Source organism: Odocoileus virginianus, unplaced genomic scaffold (genome assembly GCF_023699985.2).
Source record: "Odocoileus virginianus isolate 20LAN1187 ecotype Illinois unplaced genomic scaffold, Ovbor_1.2 Unplaced_Scaffold_8, whole genome shotgun sequence".
Classification (NCBI taxonomy): Eukaryota; Metazoa; Chordata; class Mammalia; order Artiodactyla; family Cervidae; genus Odocoileus; species Odocoileus virginianus.
This window is the reverse complement of record NW_027224270.1, coordinates 1,717,954-1,740,631: the sequence shown is the minus strand read 5'-3', so window position 1 is coordinate 1,740,631 and position 22,678 is coordinate 1,717,954. Positions and strand designations below refer to the sequence as shown.

Genomic DNA, 22,678 nt, shown 5'->3' with positions numbered 1-22,678 from the left:
GACAGGGACGCCTGGCGTGCTGCGGTTCATGGGGTCGCAAAAGTCAGACATGACTGAGTGACTGAACCAAACTCAACAGTTCATAAATTCTCATATGATTTCCCAGTTGTATGTATATGTGTGTGTGTGTGCATGCACACGTATGCTTAGTTACTCAGTCATGTCTGACTCTTTGTGGTATCATGAACCATAGACCACCAGGCTTCTTTGTCCATGGGATTCTCCAGGCAAGAATACCAGAGTGGGTGCTTCAGGGGATCTTCCCAACCCAGGGATCAAATCCAGGTCTCCTGCATTGCAGGTGGATTCTTTACCATCTGAGTCACCAGGGAAGCCCTCCTAGTTGTATAATTATTTCAAATCTTGGCAGTCTTCCATTTAATGTGAAATACAAATTTATTTTGATAAATTGCACTTTTTATAAAAATACTGAGCTTTCAGAGTATTTTGAAAGACCATTTTTTAACTCTCTCTTTTGAGAAGAAAACTCTCTTTTGAAATTCACCAGTTGGAATCAGTTGCAAAAGGTTAAAAATCAAAACCTATTGTGAGATCTTGGGGACACTCTGAGACCAGTGCCTTAGATTGCTCGAAATGCAGGATCTATAAAGAGAAGTGATCATTTGTAACATTTTTTGCTCTCAGTTTTGTCAGCGCACTATTGTGAACTCAACATCTGTCCCAAGGTGGCCCTTTTTTGTAAGCATTTGCCAATGACAAACAGCACTAGTCTTTATTGAAAATAAATGTATCTAATCGTCCACAGAAGTAATTTCTTCTGGCCTATCACCTTTTTCATTAAAAGATTATTTAGTATTATTTTAGACTGAAGTCTTTATTGTTTTCTTCATGAAATTTACAGGTTGGATTTAACCTTGGCTTTGCTGGTCCTTGGGGAGGCTGCCAGATTAAACATAGATTGTTTGAAAGCTTTCATGGACCTAATGAGAGATTTTCTGTTAAGCATTACATCTGTTCAAAATCGGGTAAGAGTATATTGTTAATGAAGGTGCACAGAAAGACCTACATTGAAACAAATTTTACTTCTGACCCTATTTTAATTGTACATTATATTAGGACTTATAATGATTATGAAAGAAAGTGAAAGTGTTAGTCGCTCAGCCCTGTTTGACCCTTTGGGACCCAAAGACTGTGGCCTGCCAGACTCCTCTGTCCATGGGATTCTCCAGGCAAGAACACTGGAGTAGGTAGCCACTCCTTTCTCCAGGGGTTTCTCCAACCTGGGATCAGACCCAGGTCTCCTGCATTGCAGGCAGATTTTTTACTGTCTGAGCACCAGGGAAGCCCCTGTAATGAGCCTGACTTTGTAATAATAATTTTAGTTAAAGGTGGAAGTAAAGCATGTTTACTATACATCCCAGCATAAATAGATAGAGATACAGAGATAGTATATTGTACTCACACACATGCATGAACACAAAAGGAATTTTAAATTTTATTAGCAAACATGGCATCAGATAGTCATGGTTTAGTTTCCTATTTAAAAAAATTTTGCCATTACATGTTATTAAGATTTATTAACACATTTTAGTGAGGATGAGGTAACTGTTTCTCTGTTGTTGAACTTTGAGCTTATTTCTAAATCAGTTAATTGCGTTATTCACAGTTTAGTTCAGTTCAGTCACTTAGTTGTGTCCAACTCTTTGCGACCCCATGGACTGCAGCATGCCAGGCTTTCCTGTCCATCACCAACACCAATTCACAGTTAATTACAAATAATATTGAACTGATAGTCTCATACAAAAAATCTTTACCTGCATTTATGAATATTTCTTTAGAATAGATTTATTACCAAATGATAGACTATATACTTTCTTTTAATACTCTTAAAGCAGCTGTTCAAATTCCTCTCTAGAATACATAACTTTCTTGCTTTCCTATGAAAAAATATATAAAAGTGTACATACAAATTGAACTATATACAAAACAGATTCTTTTACAATATGAAATGGAGAATAGTATGTCATTGGATTAATTGACAATCCATTCATTACTAAGGAAATTGAAATGTTGTACTTTATATGCTTTTTAGTAATTTTTTATTTTTTGAACCTTGTCTCATGCAATCTACCCATGGAAAACTTGCTTTTAATGAGTGCATTTTAGAAATATTAGTTGATTATGGTCTTTTAACAACTCTATACAAACTGAAGATATTTCTTATAAGTATGATATGTAGTTCTCATTATGACAGAACACACTTTGATTCTCTAATAGCTGTTTTCTCATTTTAGGATAAAAGCTGCGAGGTCGATGACTTTTCCTGGGCCCAGAATGTAGTCTCCATATACATAAAAATTCTTGCAGAAATCTGCTTATATGCAACCAATTCTGTTTTGAGAAAGACTGCTTTAATTGGTTTCTGTGACTGTAAAAGCTCACAGAAAGATATTTTACTTGTGGACAAATCACAAGAGCCGGAATTGAAGGAAACGAGTATTTCGGGTCTTTTGGAATATTTCTCTTCAGAAACATCAGATTGTTGTAAGTAAATTGTTTTTCAACTTGAGAAATATTTTTAAGATCTCTCTCTATATATAATAATAAGCTTTTTATGTACAAAATGTTAACATTTTGAAGTGGGAAGGTAATTTCAAATTCACTAGAACTGTCTACAAATTTAGGAAGTCTATTTTATAAGATGGAAATTTTTGATCAGTAATTTTAAAACAGTTGAAATGTACCCTAGGGTTTGTTGATTTATGATTCAAGTTACATTCCTTGGAAATAGGAGATGACCTTAGGAAAACTTATAAAATGTGTGTAAAGTTTGTTTTACTCTTGTTCCATTAGGCCATCTCATCCATCTTCTCCATTTTCATTTACTGTTTATCTTGTTCTTCCCAGACCCCAGAGCGTTTCTCTTTAATCGCTCAGATATTATAGTACATTCTTCACATCTCGCATTTTATGCTCAAAATGTGCCTGACTTGTGTCTCAAAACTAAGTTTATTTTTCTACTGTTGCCTATGCATATTATTAGAATAAGATACTTCTGTTTTTAAAAGGGCACGCCAGGGACAATATAATTCAAAAGCATCCTTTCAGGTTAGCTAGAACTCTTCTTTGTGGATATTGTGTAGTCTGTAATCTATATGTTATTATAGTCTCTTAGGTATATGTCTCTCACTTCCACTAAATTTTAAGATAATTGAGATGGGAGATTCGTGTCTGAATTATATTCGTATTAACCCAGTGTTCACCATGGTATTTAGCACATAGTAGGTGGACAATAATGATAGTGAGTTTATTGTGTAATTAAATAAATCACTGAATTTCAAAGATAATTGCAAGATAAGGAGGCAAATTCATTGATTTTGAACATGTGTGAATATAATTTTAAACAGTAAGACCTTGGTCACAGATAGTTCCTTTCTAAAGAACTTGCTTGCTATTTTTAAAGTACTTTCAATACAGTTCTGGTTTAAACAGTAGATTGAAACTTACTTTGAAGTGTAATTTACTTGACTTTTGCCCACTTTTTAAGAAGATGATGCTAATTTTCTACTAGTGCCAATTTTAAATAGATTTTTAGTTAACAGATAAATTATACTTCTCTCTTGTTTATAGTATTGATCAAGTGAACAGGTATTCACTTCTCTCGCAGTTCACATTTTTTAATATATTTAGAATGGTCGGAAGTCTTCCTATATAGCAGCAGCTCAACAAATGACTTTTAACTTGCCCCTGCATAGATTCATGTGAAACTTTTGGGCCTTCAGGTTTTTCCCAGCTGTGTAGAATTAGTTCTTTCTGCTCTTTTCCTGCTCTGTTCAGTGATGGGTACAGACGATCCAATGTGTGTAGGATCTGTATTCCTAGAAGCTTCTGGGCCTCCCTCTGACCATGAGCCCTGAGCTCTGGTAAAACCTCACAACAATAGGGTTGCATGTTTCTGTGGATCCTACAACTTTTCTTCTTTTTAGCAATCTGATTTTTTTTTCAGCAGATTGATGATTTCAGTGCATTTATTTGTTCATTGTTGATCTTTCTTTGATGCTTCTTATCACCTCCCGATGACTTTGATAGCATAGGAATAGAACATGGATGACTTCTTGGAAGAGATTTTTGCTTTTCCATTTATTATTTACAGCTTCATATTCCTCATCCCCCTGAGCAATACACCCCAAATTTTCCTAGTTCAAATATTGGCCATGTCCCCTATAATTGTTTCTCTACCGAGAGCAGACCTATTGAGAACTTCTTTTGGCAGTTATTTGTGCTTTTTTTCTTCTGAGCAGTGCCTATAGAGAACGATCTGTGAGCTTGGACTTGCTGAGGTCCAGTCATCCTTGGTCATTGCTTTCTCTTCTTTATAAATCTCAATAAGCACACTTGTTTCTGGTTGGTATGAACTCAAACCAGTGGAAAAGTATGATATCCAAGAAACAGCAGATTCTGATGTGTGTCCCTAGGTGACATCGCTGCCTAGATACTTGTCCTGTAACTGATAGTTTTATGAAGGTATGTACTTTAATTGTGTCCTGAATAATTCCTGTAGGAATTTGTAAATTTCACTGTTGGTATAATGTACAATGTGGTTCTATCCATCTGTAGTGTTTTGGATCAAGGAGCCTTCTCTACAGATCACATGGTGTCAGCATTTTAGTCTTAAATGGCAATAAAACAGAGAGAGAGAGAAGGCAGTTTCTAACAGACTGCGGTCTGAAGATGGTACCCTGAGGCTATGGTTGACTCTTTTGCTTTCGTTGATGTTTTTCTTATGCTTATACTTGAACTTAGCATTGAAATCATTAAACAGCATTTTATCAGTATTTTCTCAACCCAAGTGGGAAAATAGATGTTTCGAGCTGTGGAATACCTTTAAAGATTCTATCTGCAGTAAAGAGGAGAGACATAGCAAAGTTGCTTCCTCTGCAGTCAAAAGTCAGTACATTTTCTTTGACCTCGAAGTTGTACAAACCATAAATAATACTAGTGGTGTTTGCCTCATTAACGATTCTGAGTATTTTGAAATCACGAATACTTGAAGCATCTTTGTGCTTTCTTGTGGGGAGTGTTTAAAGTAAGTTGATGATGATTGTTTTGCTGAAGATGTCTCAAGAGTGTCAGAAAATCCTGCAGTTTTTCCCATCTCTATCAGAATCAGAGAATGCACTTCTACTGGACATAAGGTTTAGGTCTCTTCCTTGTGCTCGTACTGAATATCTGGTCTTCCTGCATCAGTCAGCACGGTGAAAAGTCATTGCTTTACATGACTGTTCACATGCAGAGCCACATATGTCACCAAAGGAGAGGGCTTACCATTTTTGTTGATGTGTTTCATTATGACTTGATTCTTTGCAGTGTCGCCGATTGATTCTCCCACAGAGGGAAAATGATTGTCTGGTTTGTCCTGTGTGCATGATTGTTGATAATGATCGCCACTTTATCAGACCACTGAAAATAGGTGCCTCCGAAAGTAATGTCATCCGTGCAGGCCTTGTCAACATGATTACTGGAGAGGATAAGACTGTCTTTTTGGAAAGTGACACAGAGAACAAGGAGTGCTTTTTCATTTAATTGAAAATAACTTTTTTTTTCCTCATAATTTTCCCTTCAAGTAGGTATATTTTTTGTTTAGAGTTAATGAATCAGTTCTGGAGTCGTGCATATTTGTATTTTAATTCTGTCACTTGTATCTCAAACTTGCTGGCAAGTTTGAAGGTCACTATTGGTAAAAGGTTTTGCAGCATATACCTAGAAAAGACAGTTTTGAACTAGAAAGCTATGAGGGAAGTTGAAAAATGTTAATTTATTTAAACACACAGAATTTTTGCCTATTGAAATTATGACTTTAAAAAACACTTTGTCCGGATGGGTAACAGAGTAATAATCATAATGGATATTTGCAAAACTCTTACTATGTGTCAGGCATTGTTCTAGACATGTAGCATGCATCACCTAACACATTAACCATTATAACAAGACTGGATTGTAGATATTCATAGTATCCCCTTCCGGTAGATAAGAAAACTGAGGCACTAAGTGTTTATTTTTCCAAGGAAATTTAGTCTCACGGTATATGTGAGACTTAATCTAGGAAGTCTGTCCTCAGAACCTGCACTAGTAACTACCTCACTGTGCTATGCTAACTAGGCTATTTGACCTTTTGAATGACGTGGAAAAAAACGAATCCATTTTCATGTTGAAGAATATGAAAGAGATGACTGAGAACTTCTGTCTGACAGTCCTTGTCCTACGGCAATGCTTATAAAAGCATTTCCAGACTTTCTATTGTGTCAGTCCTTATTGCCAAGATACATTCCCGGAGCTTGTTTCAGAAATTTGGATTGAAAATACTAAAAGTAAATCCAGGAATAATCTGTATTATTAAACCACTTCTGACTCTGTATTTTGAGAAAACATAGCCTATGTATTTTTCTCTAAGTTAAGTTCAGTTCACTCGCTCAATCGTGTCCGACTCTTTGCAACCCCATGAACCGCAGCACGCCAGGCCTCCCTGTCTGTCACCAACTCCTGGAGTTTACTCAGACTCATGTCCATTGAGTTGGTGATGCCATCCAGCCATCTCATCCTCTGTCGTCCCCTTCTCCTCCCACCTTCAATCTTTCCCAGCATCAGGGTCTTTTCCAATGAGTCAGCTCTTTGCATCAGGTGGCCAAAGTATTGGAGTTTCAGCTTCAGCATCAGTCCTTCCAATGAACACCCAGGACTGATCTCCTTTAGGATGGACTGGTTGGATCTCCTTGCAGTCCAAGGGACTCTCAAGAGCCTTCTCCAACACCACAGTTCAAAAGCATCAATTCTTCGATGCTCAGCTTTCTTTATAGTCCAACTCTCACATCCATACATGACCACTGGAAAAACCATAGCCTTGACTAGATGGACCTTTGTTGATAAAGTAATGTCTCTGCTTTTTAATATGCTGTCTAGGTTGGTCATAACTTTCCTTTGCCAAGGAGTAAGCGTCTTTTAATTTCAAGGACGCAATCACCATCTGCAGTGATTTTGAAGCCCCCAAAATAAAGTCAGCCACTATCTCCACTGTCTCCCCATCTATTTCCCATGAAGTGATGGGACCAGATGCCATGATCTTAGTGTTCTGAGTGTTGAGCTTTAAGCCAACTTTTTCACTCTCCTCTTTCACTTTCATCAAGAGGCTCTTTAGTTCTTCACTTTTCTGCCATAAGGGTGGTGTCATCTGCATATCTGAGGTTATTGATATTTCTTCCAGCAATCTTGATTCCAGCTTGTGCTTCATCCAGCCCAGCGTTTCTCATGATGTACTCTGCATAGAAGTTAAATAAGTAGGGTGACAATATACAGCTTTGATGTACTCCTTTTCCTATTTGGAACCAGCCTGTTGGTCCATGACAAGGGGGTAAAATGTCCTCATCAGAGGAAAATGCTTTTCCTACTTGTCACAGACCTTTATGCATCCAGCCAGTGAGTCCTTATAGCTGATGCTTTATATATGACATTACAAAGAGGGAAGCCCAGCTCTGTGTTTGAATATGGTGTCTAGCGTATACACTATATACGCCATCTTCTATGTCCCTACTTTGGTTTTTAGAGTGATAAAAGAATCCTGCAGCCTACCAGGCTCCTCCGTCCCTGGGATTTTCCAGGCAAGAGTACTGGCGTGGGGTGCCATTGCCTTCTCCAGATAAAAGAATAGCTTTTAATAAAACTTGATTATCTGAAATCTGTTCTGTGAAAGTAAAACTTGAAAATGATCTATCTGGTGGGAAACGGGCAGCAGACCCGGGTTTGGTGTGTCTCATAGAAGAAACAGACAGTGAGTGATAGAATCAAGAGTGTCACAGAGGAGTAGAAGCCTCATCGGTCCTCACCTAGGACACATCCAGACCATTCGCAAACAGTGTATGGCCACCTTCTGCTCAGAAGTCAGCTGAGGTTTGAGTTCCCTGTCTCCCAAAATGGGTCATTCCACTCTTGAACCCTGTGAACGATTCTTCCTTATATCATAGTGAAATCTACCTTTCCATGTTTTCCAAACTTTTGCTTAAATTTTGCTTTCCAGAGGCAACCAAAAATAGTCTATCCCATTTCTCACATTCATGTCCTTCAGATATTTGAAGATAATTGCTTTGGTTCTCTTTCTCCATCTCCACTCTCTCATCAAATCCTATGTCTTTACTTACTGCCGAGTTCCTATGGTAACTTTTTGTAATGAATGAAAAGCATATTTTAAATATGGTTTATAATTAACATGCGTTTGCTGGAAGGTGGTAGTGTTGTTAATTTTGTCTGAATTTGTAGTTATTTATCCTAGTTCAAAGTATGAGGTGAAGAGAGGTAGGTCCCAAGTATTTTTCCATTCAATGTTGTCTCAGAATGGAGAAAAGTAAATATGACATTTTCGCCTTTCATTCTTTTGTTGAGAACTATTTTCTAAAACTGGTTTTACAGTGATGATAGTGAATGAAATACATGTCACAGTTGTAAAATAACCTTGTATGCTTCATTTTGATTCATTTTAACTTAGGGAAAAACATTAGCACAGAGTAATATTTCCTTTTTAAAAAGTAAATGAAAGTTAATTGGAATCTTAGAACCAATTGAAACTTTTAATGATACTCTATTAAATCTTCAATATACCTCTTACCTTGGTGAAGGTTATCCACAAAAATACTCAGTAATATGGTCGTGTTTTTATACATGGAAAGTATTTAACTCCTTTAATAACCCAAATACAGGTTAGCCATCAAATTCAGACAAATATAAAATTATAATTACAGTACTGGTTATATTAATATATTTGTAAAGCAGTTAGACAAATGTATCCATTTGTATTTTTAATTTTTAATTTTATTTTATTGTGGGAAAAGCACTTAACATGATACCTACCTTCTTAGAATTTTACATATACAATGTGTTATTGTTGACTATAGGTAGAGTGTGGTAAACCAGTTCTCTAGAGTTTATTTACTTTGCTTGACTGAAACTTTATGTCTCTTGGTTAGTAACTCCTTGTTTCTACTTTCCCTTGTCTCCTGGAAACCACAGTTTCACTCTTTGATTTTATGAATATGACTATTTTATATTCCTCCTATAAATGAAATCATGCAGTATTTTGTCTTTCTGTGAATGACCTACTTTGTTTCACATAATGTACACAAGATTCATACGTGTTGTTACGTATAGGAGAACTTCCTTCGTTTTTACAGCTGGATAGTATTCCACTGCAGAAATGTACCACACTTTCCTTGTCCACTCATTTCCTGATGGACATTAAAGCTGTTCCTGTCTCTTGGTTATTGTGAGCAGTGCTGTGCTAAAGATAAGAGCGAATGTCTCTGTACGAAATGTAAGAACTGTATATCCTTTCCTTTGGATATATAGCTGTAAGTGGGATTGCTGGATCACATGGTATTCTATCTTTATCTTTTTGAGGAACAGTCCAACTTTTACATAGCACCTGTTACAATGTTTCTTCAAGAAAATTAGAGATAGCAAGAGGATATTTCATGAAAAGATGGGCACAATAAAGGAAAGAAATGGTATGGACCTAACAGAAGCAGAAGATATTAAGGAGAGGTGGCAAGAATACACAGAAGAACTATACAAAAAAGATCCTCATGACAAGATAACCACTGATGTGATCACTCACCTAGAACCAGACATCCTTGAATGGGAAGTCAAGTGGGCCTTAGGAAACATCACTATGAACAAAGCTAGTGGAGGTGATGGAATTCCAGTTGAGCTATTTCAAATCCTGAAAGATGATGCTGTCAAAGTGCTGTACTCAATATGTCAGCAAATTTGGAAAACTCAGCAGTGGTCACAGGACTGGAAAAGGTCAGTTTTCATTCCAATCCCAAAGAAAGGCAATGCCAAAGAATGTTCAAACTACTGCACAATTGCACTCATCTCACACGCTAGCAAAGTAATACTCAAAATTCTCCAAGCCAGGCTTCAACAGTACATGAATCCAAGAACTTCCAGATGTTCAAGCTGGATTTAGAAAAGGCAGAGGAACTGGAGATCAAATTGCCAACATCCGCTGGATCATCAAAAAAAGCAAGAGAGTTCCAGAAAAACATCTACTTCTGCTTTATTGACTATGCCAAAGCCTTTGACTGTGTGGATCACAATAAACTGTGGAAAATTCTGAAAGAGATGGGCATACCAGACCACCTGACCTGCCTCTGAGAAATCTGTGTGCAGGTCAAGAAGCAACAATTAGAACTGGACATGGAACAACAATTAGAACTGGACATGGAACAACAGACTGATTCCAAATAGGGAAAGGAGTACATCAAGGCTGTATATTGTCACCCTGCTTATTTAACTTATATGCAGAGTACATCATGAGAAACGCTGGGCTGGATGAAGCACAAGCTGGAATCAACATTGCTGGGAGAAATATCAATAACCTCAGATATGCAGATGACACCACCCTTATGGCAGAAAGTGAAGAAGAACTAAAAAGCCTCTTGATGAAAGTGTAAGAGGAGAGTGAACAAACTGGCTTAAAACTCAACATTCAGAAAACAAAGATCATGAGATCCAGTCCCATCACTTCATGGCAAATCACTGCAGATGGTAACTGCCGCCGCTGCTAAGTCGCTTCAGTCGTGTCCAACTGTGTGATCCTATAGACAGCAGCCCACCAGGCTCCTCCATCAACAGGATTCTCTAGGCAAGAACACTGGAGTGGTTGCCATGAAATTAAAAGATGCTTGCTCCTTGGAAGAAAAGCAATGACCAACCTCGCAGCATATTAAAAAGCAGAGACATTACTTTGTCAACAAAGGTCTGCTTAGTCAAGGCTATGGTTTTCCAGTGGTCATGTATGGATGTGAGAGTTGGACTATAAAGAAAGCTGAGCGCCAAAGAATTGATGCTTTTGAACTGTGGTGTTGGAGAAGACTCTTGAGAGTCCCTTGGACTGCAAGGAGATCCAACCAGTCCATCCTAAAGGAGATCAGTCCTGGGTGTTCATTGGAAGGACTGATGCTGAAGCTGAATACTTTGGCCACCTGATGCGAAGAGCTGACTCATTTGAAAAGATCCTGATGCTGGGAAAGATTGAGGGCAGGAGAAGAAGGGGATGACAGAGGATGAGATGGTTGGATGGCATCACCAACTCGATGGACATGAGTTTGGGTAAACTCCAGGAGTTGGTGATGGACAGGGAGGCCTGGCGTGCTGCAGTCCATGGGGTCACAAAGAGTCAGACACAACTGAGCAACTGAACTGAACAGTTACCATGTTGCATTCCCACCAGCAATAATTTTTTTTCCCATTTGAGTGAACACATGTTGTATTTGCTTTTTGTGGATAATGGCCATCCTGACAGGTGTGTGGTAGTATCTCATTGTGGTTTTAATTCACATTTCTCTGATGACTCCTAATATTGAGCTTTTGTTTGTTTGTTTGTTTACCTATTGACCATTTGTATATCTGTTGAAGTCCTTTGTTCATGGTGATCCACCTTTATGAAAGTTATTTTCAGTCTGTTAGGTAAATCATATAGTGCTGTCTCACTGAGGTTTGTTCCTGGAGATTTTTCTTTTCTTTTGCTTGGAATTCTTTGCTCAGTTGTTCAGTGAAGAGATATATTACCAGAGCAGGGTTTTCCTGCACCTGTGACTTCAGGCTTGACTGTTTTTGTGCATTTTGGGCAGCACTGAGTACTACTTGTGGTGCACGGGGCTCTTCATGGAGGCACGTGGCTTCTCTAGCTGCGGCGCCTGTTTAGGTGCCATGATCATAGCTCTTTGACTGTTTGTCACTCTCCTCTCTTACCCTCATTAAGATGCTCTTTAGTTCCTCTCCACCTTTTCAATAAGAGTGTTGTCATCTGAATAGCTGAATTGTTGCTATTTCTCCCAGCAATCTTGATTCCAGCTTGAGATTAATCCCACTCAGCATTTTGCATGATGTACTTTGCATATAAGTTAAATAAGCAGGGTGATAATATGCAGCTGTGGCGTACTCCTTTCCAAAATTGAACCAGTCCATTGTTCCATATCCCGTTCTAACACTTCTTTCCTGAGATTTCTTGCATCCAGGTTTCTCAGGAGACAGATAAGAATTTTTCCGTCTCTTTAAGAATTTTCTATAGTCTGTTGTGATCCTCAAAGTCAAAGACTTTCTTGTAGTCAATGAAGCAGAAATAGAAGTTTTTCCAGAATTCCCTTGCTTTCTCCATGATCCAACAAATATTGGCAATTTGATCTCTGGTTCCTCTGCCTTTTCTAAATCCAGCTTGTATATCTGGAAGTTCTTGGTTCACATACTGCTGAAGCATATAGTTTGAAAGGTTTTGAGCATATCCTTGCTAGCATGTGAAATGAGGATATTTGTATGGTAGTTGGAACATTCTTTGGCATTGCCCTTCTTTGGGATTGGAATGAAAACTGACCTTTTCCAGTCCTATGTTTTCCAAATTTGCTGACATATTAAGTGCAGCACTTTAGCAACACTTTAATCTTTTAGGATTTGAAATAGCTCAGCTGAATTCTATCACTTCCACTAGCTTTTTTTTGTACTAAAGCTTCCTAAGGCCCACATGACTTCACACTCCAGAATGTCCAGCTCTAGGTGAGTGACCACACCATTGTGATTACCTGTCATTAAGACCTTTTTTTGTACAGCTCTTCTGTGTATTCTTGCCACCTTTTATTCATCTCTTCTGCTTCTGTTAGGTCCTTACCATTTCTGTCCTTTATCATGCCCATCCTTGCATGAAATGTTCCCTTGATATCTCCAGTTTTCTTGAAGAGATCTCTAGTCTTTCCCATTCTATTGTTTTCCTCTGTTTCTTTGCATTGTTCATTTAAGAAGGCCTTTTTATCTCTCCTTGCTGTTCTCTGGAATTCTGCATTCAGTTAGGTATATCTTTCCCTTTCTCCTTCTCTCAGCTATTTGTAAGGCCTCCTCAGCCAACCACTTTGCCTCCTTTCATCTCATTTTCTTCGGGATGGTTTTGGTCACCACCTCCTATACGATGTTACAAACCTCCTTCCATAGTTCTTCAGGCACTCTCTCTACCAGATCTGATGTCTTGAATCTGTTTGTCACTTCCACTGTATAATCATAAGTGGTTTGATTTACATCATACCTGAATGGCCTAGTGGTTTTCCCTACAATCTCCATTTCTAACCCTGAATTTGGCAATAAGGAGTTCATGATCTGAACCACAGTCAGCTCCAGGCTTGTTTTTGTTGACTGTATAGAGCTTCTCCATCTTTGGCTGCAAAGAACATAATCAGTCTGATTTTGGTATTGACCATCTGGTGATGTCCATGTGTAGAGTTGTCATTTGTGTGGTTGGAAAAGGGTGTTGTCTGTAAGCAGCATGTTTTCTTGACAAAACTCTGTGGCCTTTGCCCTGTTTCATTTTGTACTCCAAGGCCAAACTTGCTTATTTTTCTGGTTATCTCTCTCTCTCTCTCTTTTTTTGGATTCTAATCCCCTATGATGAAAAGAACAGCTTTTTTAATGTTAGTTCTAGAAGGTGTTGTATTAATAGGTCTTCATATAACCGGTCAGCCTCAGCTTCTTCAGCATCAGTGGGTGGGGCAGAGACTTGGATTACTGTGATACTGAATGGTTTGCCTTAGAAACCAACTGAGATCATTCTGTCTTTTTTGCGATTGTACCCAAGTACTTTATTTCAGACTCTTTTGTTGACCATGATGGCTACTCCATTTCTTCTAAGGGACTGTTGCCCACAGTAGTAGATATAATGGTCATCTTAATCTAATTTGCCCATTCCTGTGTGTTTTAGTTCACTGATTCCTAAGATGTTGGTGTTTACTCTTGCCATCTCTTGCTTGACTACATCCAATTTACTTTGATTCATGGACCTATCATTCCAGGTTCCTATGCTGTATTGTTCTTTGCAGCATCGGACTTTGCTTTCACCGCCAGACACGTTCATAACGAAGCGTCATTTCCCCTGTGGCCCAGCCACTTCACTGTTTGTGGAGTTATGTTAATAATCGCTCTCTGCTCTTCCCTAGTAGCATGTTGGACATCTTCCAAAATGGGGGGCTCATCTTCCGGGTGTCATATCTTTCTGCCTTTTCATACTGTCCATGGGGTTCTCCAGGCAAGGTACTGGAGTGGGTTGCCATTCCCTCCTCCAGTGGAAGGACCACGGTCTGTCAGCACTCTGCACTATGACCCGTCCATCTTGGGTGGCCCTGAACGACATAGCTCAAAGCTTCATTGAGTTACAAAAGCCTCTTCACCATGATAAGGCTGTGATCCATGAAGAGGCCTGTTACTATTAAGGGCATCTCCAATTCCATTTAAGAACAATTCTGTTTTAAAAAAAAACACAATTTTGTTTTACTCCCCTCTGTGACATTTAACACACTCTAATTTTAGTAGTATTGTAGGTATCTTCCTTTATCAGTTCAGTTCAGTCGCTCAGTCATGTCTGACTCTCTGCAACCCCATGGACCGCAGCACGCCAGGCCTCCCTGTCCATCACCAACTCCCGGAGTTTACCCAAACTCATGTCCATTGAGTCGGTGATGCCATCCAACCATCTCATCCTCTGTCGTCCCCTTCTCCTGCCCTCAATCTTTCCCAGCATCAGGGTCTTTTCAAATGAGTCAGCTCTTTGCATCAGGTGGCCAAAGTATTGGAGTTTCAGCTTCAGCATCAGTCCTTCCAATGAACACCCAGGACTGATTTCCTTTAGGATGGACTGGTTGGATCTCCTTGCAGTCCAAGGGACTCTCAAGAGTCTTCTCCAACACCACAGTTCAAAAGCATCAGTTCTTTGGCGCTCAGCTTTCTTTATGGTCCAACTCTCACAGCATTTATTTGTCTCACTCATCTCTCCTTTAAATGCATTATTGATCAATGCATCTAAGGGTAGAAATTTGCTGGTTAGTTTGGTGAGTAGTAATTCTCTTCTCAACAATTTCTATTTTGAAGCCAGGTTTCTTTAATAGCCCAATACTTGGGCAATCCTTGTACAACTGTAATTTCATTCCTTTCTCATTCATTCAATGTTTGCATTAGACTGGGGTAAACAGATATCACTTATCAAGATGCAAACTATTAGAAATTCCCTGGTGGTCTAGTGTTTAAGATTTTGCACTTTCACTGCAGGCCACACAGGTTTGATCCCTGGTCAGGGAACTTAAGATCCCATATGGTGCTGCAAAAAAAAAAAAAAGTAAAATTTTTATGGATTTATTATCTTAATTAAGAAAAGGGAAGCTTTTATTGCTCAAAGATGTCATCAAGATTCTGTCTCTTGACATCTTTGTATTCTGACAGCTCAGGATGTTGGATTTTCATTCCTATGCTTGTTACCTCATTATTAAAAGGTGACATTTGGGCTGTAGACATCACAGATCCACAGAGCATTGCAAAGCAAAAGGAAAGAAATGGAATGATGCTGACTCTCTTCTAGAGTTCGTCTATCTTATTGTAAAGTGAAAGATTTCCAGAAGGACATCAAAAGACTAGCCCGTTTGTGAAGTTGTCAGGCCTGGGTACCCTTGTCACCACTAGCTACAAGGAAGGTTGGAAAGGTAAATGTCTGGTAGGGAGCGAGACATTCATAATGGCTCATGAGAATTCATTCCCAAGATCTGGGTACAAAATAGGATTCTGTTTTTAAGGAAGTGTTGCCAGGTATAGCATGTAGGGAGGCAGGCAACTATCTAATGACTTTCTTAGGAAGTAGAAAAGATGGCAAGTTTGTGCAGTCAGCACAACATACCAACACAACTTACTATTTTATCATCTGTAAGTTTTAGTAGTCATAGTGTTAGCAATTTTGAATAGTCATCGTATCTACTATTTTGAGTTTACTGTCTTGTTTGGTTACATATCCAATGTCAGAAGGACTTTGTATTTGTTTGATATTTATAAAAGTTGAAAATTAGTTTGTGTCACATTAGTAAAAAACTTGTAAAGTACATTGCTTTTACATTTGCTTGTTTATTTTGTGCTATTTTTGTTTTGACCTAAATATGTTGTACATATATTCTTAATAAATATGAAACTTCTTTCTTCATGTTGATCCTATACATTAATTGAAAATTTCTGTCCTTATTATTGAAAACTCATGAGTTGTCCTTTTTTGGAATACTGAACAACTTCAGTTATATTTGTCTAACACTATATTTTCAATTTCTCTTTTTATGATAACTTTACAATTTTACCAATGAAATTGTTTTGCTTTTTCATTTGCTCCAAGTTCATATTTTCTTTGTTGGTTTTTAGAAAAGAAGTATCACTCAGAAGCTCAATAACTGTGTTCTTTGGGGAATGTTATGATGTTAGACTTGATCCCAATGCTTCTGAGCTTTGGGCAAAGTAGTGATAAATCTAAATATAAAAGTTTATGAGGAGTAACACGAATTCTACCTCTGCTTATGTGGTTTAAGTTCTTATTATTTTTGTTAAATCTGCGAATAGGATGTGAAAGTCTGGACCGCTTTGTGTTCCTGCGCTCTGTCTTTAGATGAAATCGTCGCTAAACATCTCTGGCTTTCGGCTCCCATGTCTGCTTCATATCAAGAATGTTTCTGATGTAAAAAAAACACTTGTTATACATTTGTATAAGTGTGTGTTTACATGTGTGTGTGTTTGTATGAGTATAGTGTCTAGGTGACATGTGGTAAGGTGGGTTAGGAATGAACTATCAACAAATTATGTTTTGATAAATAATTACACACTTGGCTTCTTAAAAGTTTAAGTACTGCATAAATACCATAATCTCATATCATAAGTTCAAAAAGGAATTTCCACATGAATTAACCTTTAGAATAACTGGAAGAAAATACAGTGTAGTCGTTTTGTAACTTTCAAGCAGGAAAGCATTTTGTGAACAACACGGAAGTCATAAATCATAAAAGTCATGATAGGAAGATAACTACATAGAATATATAATATTTATATAATATATATAATCTATAATACTTATATAATATAATATGCATATATATATATGATATTTGTACAGCCCACCAGGCTCCTCTGTCCATGGGATTCTCCAGGCAAAAATACTGGAGTGGGTTGCCATTCCCTTCTCCAGGGGATCTTCCCAACCCAGGGATCGAACCCGGGTCTCCTGCATTGCAGGTGGATTCTTTACCACTAAGCCATCAGGGAAGCCCACATAAAATAGAGATAATAATAAAAAGAAATATCATTTGCCATCACTATTGCCATCTTCAGTTTTCAGTGGTTTCAGAACTTGTTAGAGGGCCACAACTGGACCAAGACTAAGTCTGAACTTGTATTTCTTTCCCTTCCCTGGCTGCCTTCCCCTGTGATCATCACGTAAATCCATAGTTGGGAACTTCAAACACAGCCTCCTAAAGCTACAAACGTTCTCAGAGGAAATGTCTGCACATCCAGTGTGAAACCAGAGCTGTCGCGTGCAGTGGGACGTTTTCCATTTTTTCACGTTAGTTCTCCAAGGCGGGGATGAGCAGACTACTAGTGGACCTGTACCCGGGCCGCGCTGAGCCGGAGCCCCAGACCCGCCTGGAGCGGCCAGAAGCGCGGGGGCGCCCCGCCTCCTCCGTCCGCTGCCTCCGGCCGCCGCTGCAGGGGAGCGGGGGGCCTCTGTCCGACGTGGGAGAAGTAGAAATTTCAGGTCTGAGGCACGAGACGAAGGGCCCCTGCGATCCAGTGTTCTGAGACTTGTGCTTCGACTTGTGTTTCCATTTTGCACACTTCAGATGTGAGCTATTGAAGTCGCTCAGTCGTGTCCGACTCTTAGCGACCCCATGGACTGCAGCCCACCAGGCCCCTCCGTCCACGGGATTTTCCAGGCAAGAGCACTGAGTGGGGTGCCATTTCCTTCTCCAGAGGATCTTCCCAACCCAGGGATCGAACCGGGGTCTCCTGCATTGTAGACTGACGCTTTACCGTCTGAGCCACGGAGAAGTGCTTGTAATTTAAGATAATACCCGATAAAAATGGAGAAAGCTAACCATTTTCTTCCTTGTCAACACTGCTTCTAGCAATCAAGGCATAGTCTGTAGCGACTGTAGAAAATAATTCATTGTGGAAATGAGACCTCCTCCTCTAAATTTGCATGAGGATCTTCATAAAGTCCTAAATATAATGAAGCGTTATTGTAATTTTTGAAAATGTTATTGCCCTTCTCAGGAAGTTTTGCTCTCATTTCTACAAATGTATCTTCATTTTGTTCTGTACATGTAACTGAAAGATTCCTACTGTCTCATTCTCTTTATTCCCTAGTATGGTTGCTACTGTTTCTTTTGGTTGTGATAGGCTAAAACATGAGCTGGATTTTTTAGTCAAAAGCCTTGCCTATGTAAAAATCATTAGCTATCCAAATAAAGGTGCTGAGACTCTCATGGAAACATCTCCCACGTTTTTAAATCATAAATACAAAGAGGATCCATTTGATCCAGTGGTTTAAGATCCATCTGTAGCTGAACATAGCAGCAAAAGGCCCGTGAACTAGAAATCATGCAATATTTTCAAAAATGTTCATGGTGCTAAAATATACTCCAATGTACCATCTTAAAAATAAATTTCGTAATAATATATCTTAGCAGAAGACAAAAAATAAGATATATTTTGGCTCCCCATCCAAATTTAATTAGGAAGCAATGTGTATACATTAATGAAAATTAAAAAAAAACAAAACTAGGTACTTATAACTTCCATGGTTGTAGCAGTTAGAATTATATTAAGCTCTTCCAGAGAGCTTCAGACCTTTTTTTTCTATCGTTTAGTCTTGTCCAGAAACGCTAATACTCTAGCGTCACTGTCTTCTTCACCCAGCTCTCCCATCTATCAAGAATAGCCTGGTAGTATGTTCAAGGATACAGAAATCCCTGATTTAATCTAACACATTAATTCTGTATGAGGTCCAGGTATTTCTTAAAGGTTTTGAGTGAGTAGTTATTTCATTCAAGATATCTCAAGTAGCTGCTTATTGGAAAGAATTCTAAAAGGTCCCCATGTGGAGAGAAGCGTGAGAGATTTAGAAGATGTTAGAAAACAGCATGAAAGCTGTTCATTGCAGATGAATCAAAGTTCACGGGTCTGGACTTGGTGTCAGGTATTTGGGGTTACTCTCAGCTCAGCTGTCAAGTTCTAGATGACATTAGGTACCTTGATTTATTTCTCAGAATCTTAGTTTCCTTAAGATTACAGATTTTAAGAATGTTTGCATGTAATATACTCATAAACATTGTCATTTTTTTTAACTTCCAAAAAAGATCTTTGCTGTTTCATTCTTTTATTGTTGTTGCCTTTCAGATACAAAAACTTATGAGGATTAATTCCTTCTATTGAGATAGTCCATTTAATTGAATGCAATCGAAAATGAATCCAAGAATGAGAAGCCTGATATTACTTTAATTATATGAATCATGAATGTTCTGACAAGCAAATGAACTACTCTCTTCTTTGGTACCCAATTGTAACTCCAGAAGATAGTTATTTTTAATGAAAAATTTCTATAATTGACTATGAGAAGAGATCATGAAATTTAAGGAAGACAGGTTCTAATCAGTTCCTTAAATATTTGTCAACATTTTGGCATCCTACTTGTCATTACATTTCAATTAACTGTCATAGGCTAATAAAAGCAAAAGCTAACTTTGCTTTGTGCTTTTTATCATACTTACAACAAAAGAGGGCATATTAGTAATACTTTGCTTCTCTTTGGTAGATTCTGTCGGATACTTGCTTAAAAAGTGTAATGATATAAAATAACTCTTTTATCTAAATTTATTTGGGCTTCCCTGGGAAAGACTAGAGATCTCTTCAAGAAAATTAGAGATACCAAGGAAACATTTCATGCAAAAATGGGCTCAATAAAGGACAGAAATGGTATGGACCTAACAGAAGCAGAAGATATTAAGAAGAGATGGCAAGAATACACAGAAGAACTGTACAAAAAAGATCTTCACGACCCAGATAATCACAATGGTGTGATCACTCACCTAGAGCCAGACATCCTGGAATGTGAAGTCAAGTGGGCCTTAGGAAGCATCACTACGAACAAAGCTAGTGGAGGTGATGGAATTCCAGTTGAACTATTTCAAATCCTGAAAGATGATGCTGTGAAAGTGCTGCACTCAATATGCCAGCAAATTTGGAAAACTCAGCAGTGGCCACAGGACAGGAAAGGGTCAGTTTTCATTCCAATCCCTAAGAAAGGCAATCCCAAGAATGCTCAAACTACTGCACAATTGCACTCATCTCACACGCTAGCAAAGTAGTGCTCAAAATTCTCCAAGCCAGGCTTCAGCAATACATGAACCAAGAACTTCCAGATGTTCAAGCTGGTTTTAGAAAAGGCAGAGGAACCAGAGATCAATTGTCAACATCAGCTGGATCATCGAAAAAGCAAGAGAGTTCCAGAAAAACATCTATTTCTGCTTTATTGACTATGCCAAAACCTTTGACTGTGTGGATCACAATAAACTGGAAAATTCTGAAAGAGATGGGAATACCAGACCACCTGACCTGCCTCGTGAGAAACCTGTATGCAGGTCAGGAAACAATAGTTAGAACTGGACATAGAAGAACAGACTGTTTCCAAATAGGAAAAGGAGTACGTCAAGGCTGTATATTGTCACCCTGCTTATTTAACTTATATGTAGAGTGCATCATGAGAAATGCTGGGCTGGATGAAGCACAAGCTGGAATCAAGATTGTTGGGAGAAATATCAATAATCTCAGATATGCAGATGATACCACCCTTATGGCAGAAAGTGAAGAAGAACTAAAAAGCCTCCTGATGAAAGTGAAAGAGGAGAGTGAAAAAGTTGGCTTAAAGCTTAACATTCAGAAAACTAAGATCATGGCATCTGGTCCCATCACCTCATGGGAAATAGATGGGGAGACAGTGGAAACAGCATCAGACTTTATTTTTGGGGGCTCCAAAATCACTGCAGATGGTGACTGCAGCCATGAAATTAAAAGACGCTTACTCCCTGGAAGGAAAAGTTATGGCCAACCTAGACAACGTATTAAAAAGCAGAGACGTTACTTTGCCAACAAAGGTCCGTCTGGTCAAGGCTATGGTTTTTCCAGTGGTTGTGTATGGATGTGAGAATTGGACTGTGAAGAAAGCTGAGTGCCTAAGAATTGATGTTTCTGCACTGTGGTGTTGGAGAAGACTCTTGAGAGTCCCTTGGACTGCAAGGAGATCCAACCAGTCCATCCTAAAGGAGATCAGTCCTGGGTGTTCATTGGAAGGACTGATGCTGAAGCTGAAACTCCAATACTTTGGCTACCTCATGCGAAGAGTTGACTCATTGGAAAAGACCCTGATGCTGGGAGGGATTGGGGGCAGGAGGAGAAGGGGACGACAGAGGATGAGATGGTCGGATGGCATCACCAACTCGATGGGCATGAGTTCGAGTAAACTCCGGGAGTTGGTGATGGACAGGGAGGCCTGGCGTACTGCGATTCATGGGATTACAAAGAGTCGGACACGACTGAGCGACTGAACTGAACTAAACTGGTGGCTCAGCAGTAAAGAATCTGCTTGCAATGCAGGAGATGTGGGTTTGATCCCTGGGTAGGGAAGGTCCCCTGCAGAAGGAAGTGGCAACCCACTCCAGTATTCTTGTCTGGGCAATCCCATAGACAAAGGAGCCTGGGGGGGCTACAGTCCACGGGCACACAAGAGTCAGACGACTTAGCACCTAAACCACCTCCACCACCAGTATTTACTTTATTTATAAACTGATATTGCCATTTGTTGAGGGATGAGATGGTTGGATGGCATCACCGACACAATGGACATGAGTTTGGGTAAACTCCAGGAGTTGGTGATGGACAGGAGGCCTGGCGTGCTGCAGTTCATGGGGTCGCAGAGCGCTGGACACAACTGCGCGACTGAACTGAACTGACCACCATTTGTTGCTTGAGGGACTTGTGGAAGATGTGCCGAAGGACTTGCATAATCAAATATATTCTAAGTTTCTATTATTATATTTTGTATTAGCCTCTGTGCTTATAAGTCACATACTTTTTTAAAAAAATATTTTATTTTGGAGTGTAGTTGATAAAAAATGCTGTGTTAGTTTAAGGTGTACCACAGAGTGATTCAGTTACACATATATTTACTCTTTTTCAAGTTCTTTTCCTATGTAGATTATTACAGTATGTTGAGTAGAGTTCCCTGTGCTACCTAGTAGGTCCTTACGGCTATCGATTTTAAATGTAGCAGTGGGTATGTGTCTATCCCAAACTCCCAATCTGTCCCTCTCCCCTCTGGTGACAATAAGTGCATTCTCTAAGTCTGTTTCTCTTTTGTAAATAAGTTCATTTGTATCATTTTTTTAGATTACACATACAAGCGGTATCATATATTTGTCTATGTCTGAATTACTTCACTTAGTAATCTCTAGATCCATTCATATTTCTGAAAATGGCATTATTTCATTTCTTTTAACGGCTTAGTGATATCCTATTGTATATATGTAGCACATCTTTTTATACATTCAAATGTTGATAGGTGTTTAGATTGTTTCCATATCTTGGCTATTGTGAACATAGGGGTGCATGTATTTTTTTTTTTTTTTGAATTATAGTTTTGTCTGGGTTTATGCCCAGGAGTAGATTGCATGGTAATTCTATTGTAGTTTTTTAAAGAACTTCCATGCTGTTCTCCATAGAGACTGTGCTAATTTATATTCCTGTCAATAGTGTAGGAGGATTCCTTTTTCTCCACAAACTTCTC

The 22,678-nt window shown here is 38.7% G+C and overlaps 1 protein-coding gene across 3 annotated transcripts in view; it reads left to right on the top strand.

Annotated features, from left to right (window-relative positions):
- Window positions 1–22,678, top strand: part of TMEM232 (transmembrane protein 232) — a 244,479-nt gene that overhangs the window by 88,360 nt on the left and 133,441 nt on the right. For all 3 annotated transcript variants that reach the window (XM_070462676.1, XM_070462674.1, XM_070462673.1), the window contains 2 exons: window positions 863–986; window positions 2,256–2,505. In XM_070462676.1, the coding sequence (XP_070318777.1) occupies window positions 863–986; window positions 2,256–2,505 (374 nt within the window). The remainder of the gene's footprint in view (window positions 1–862; window positions 987–2,255; window positions 2,506–22,678) is intronic.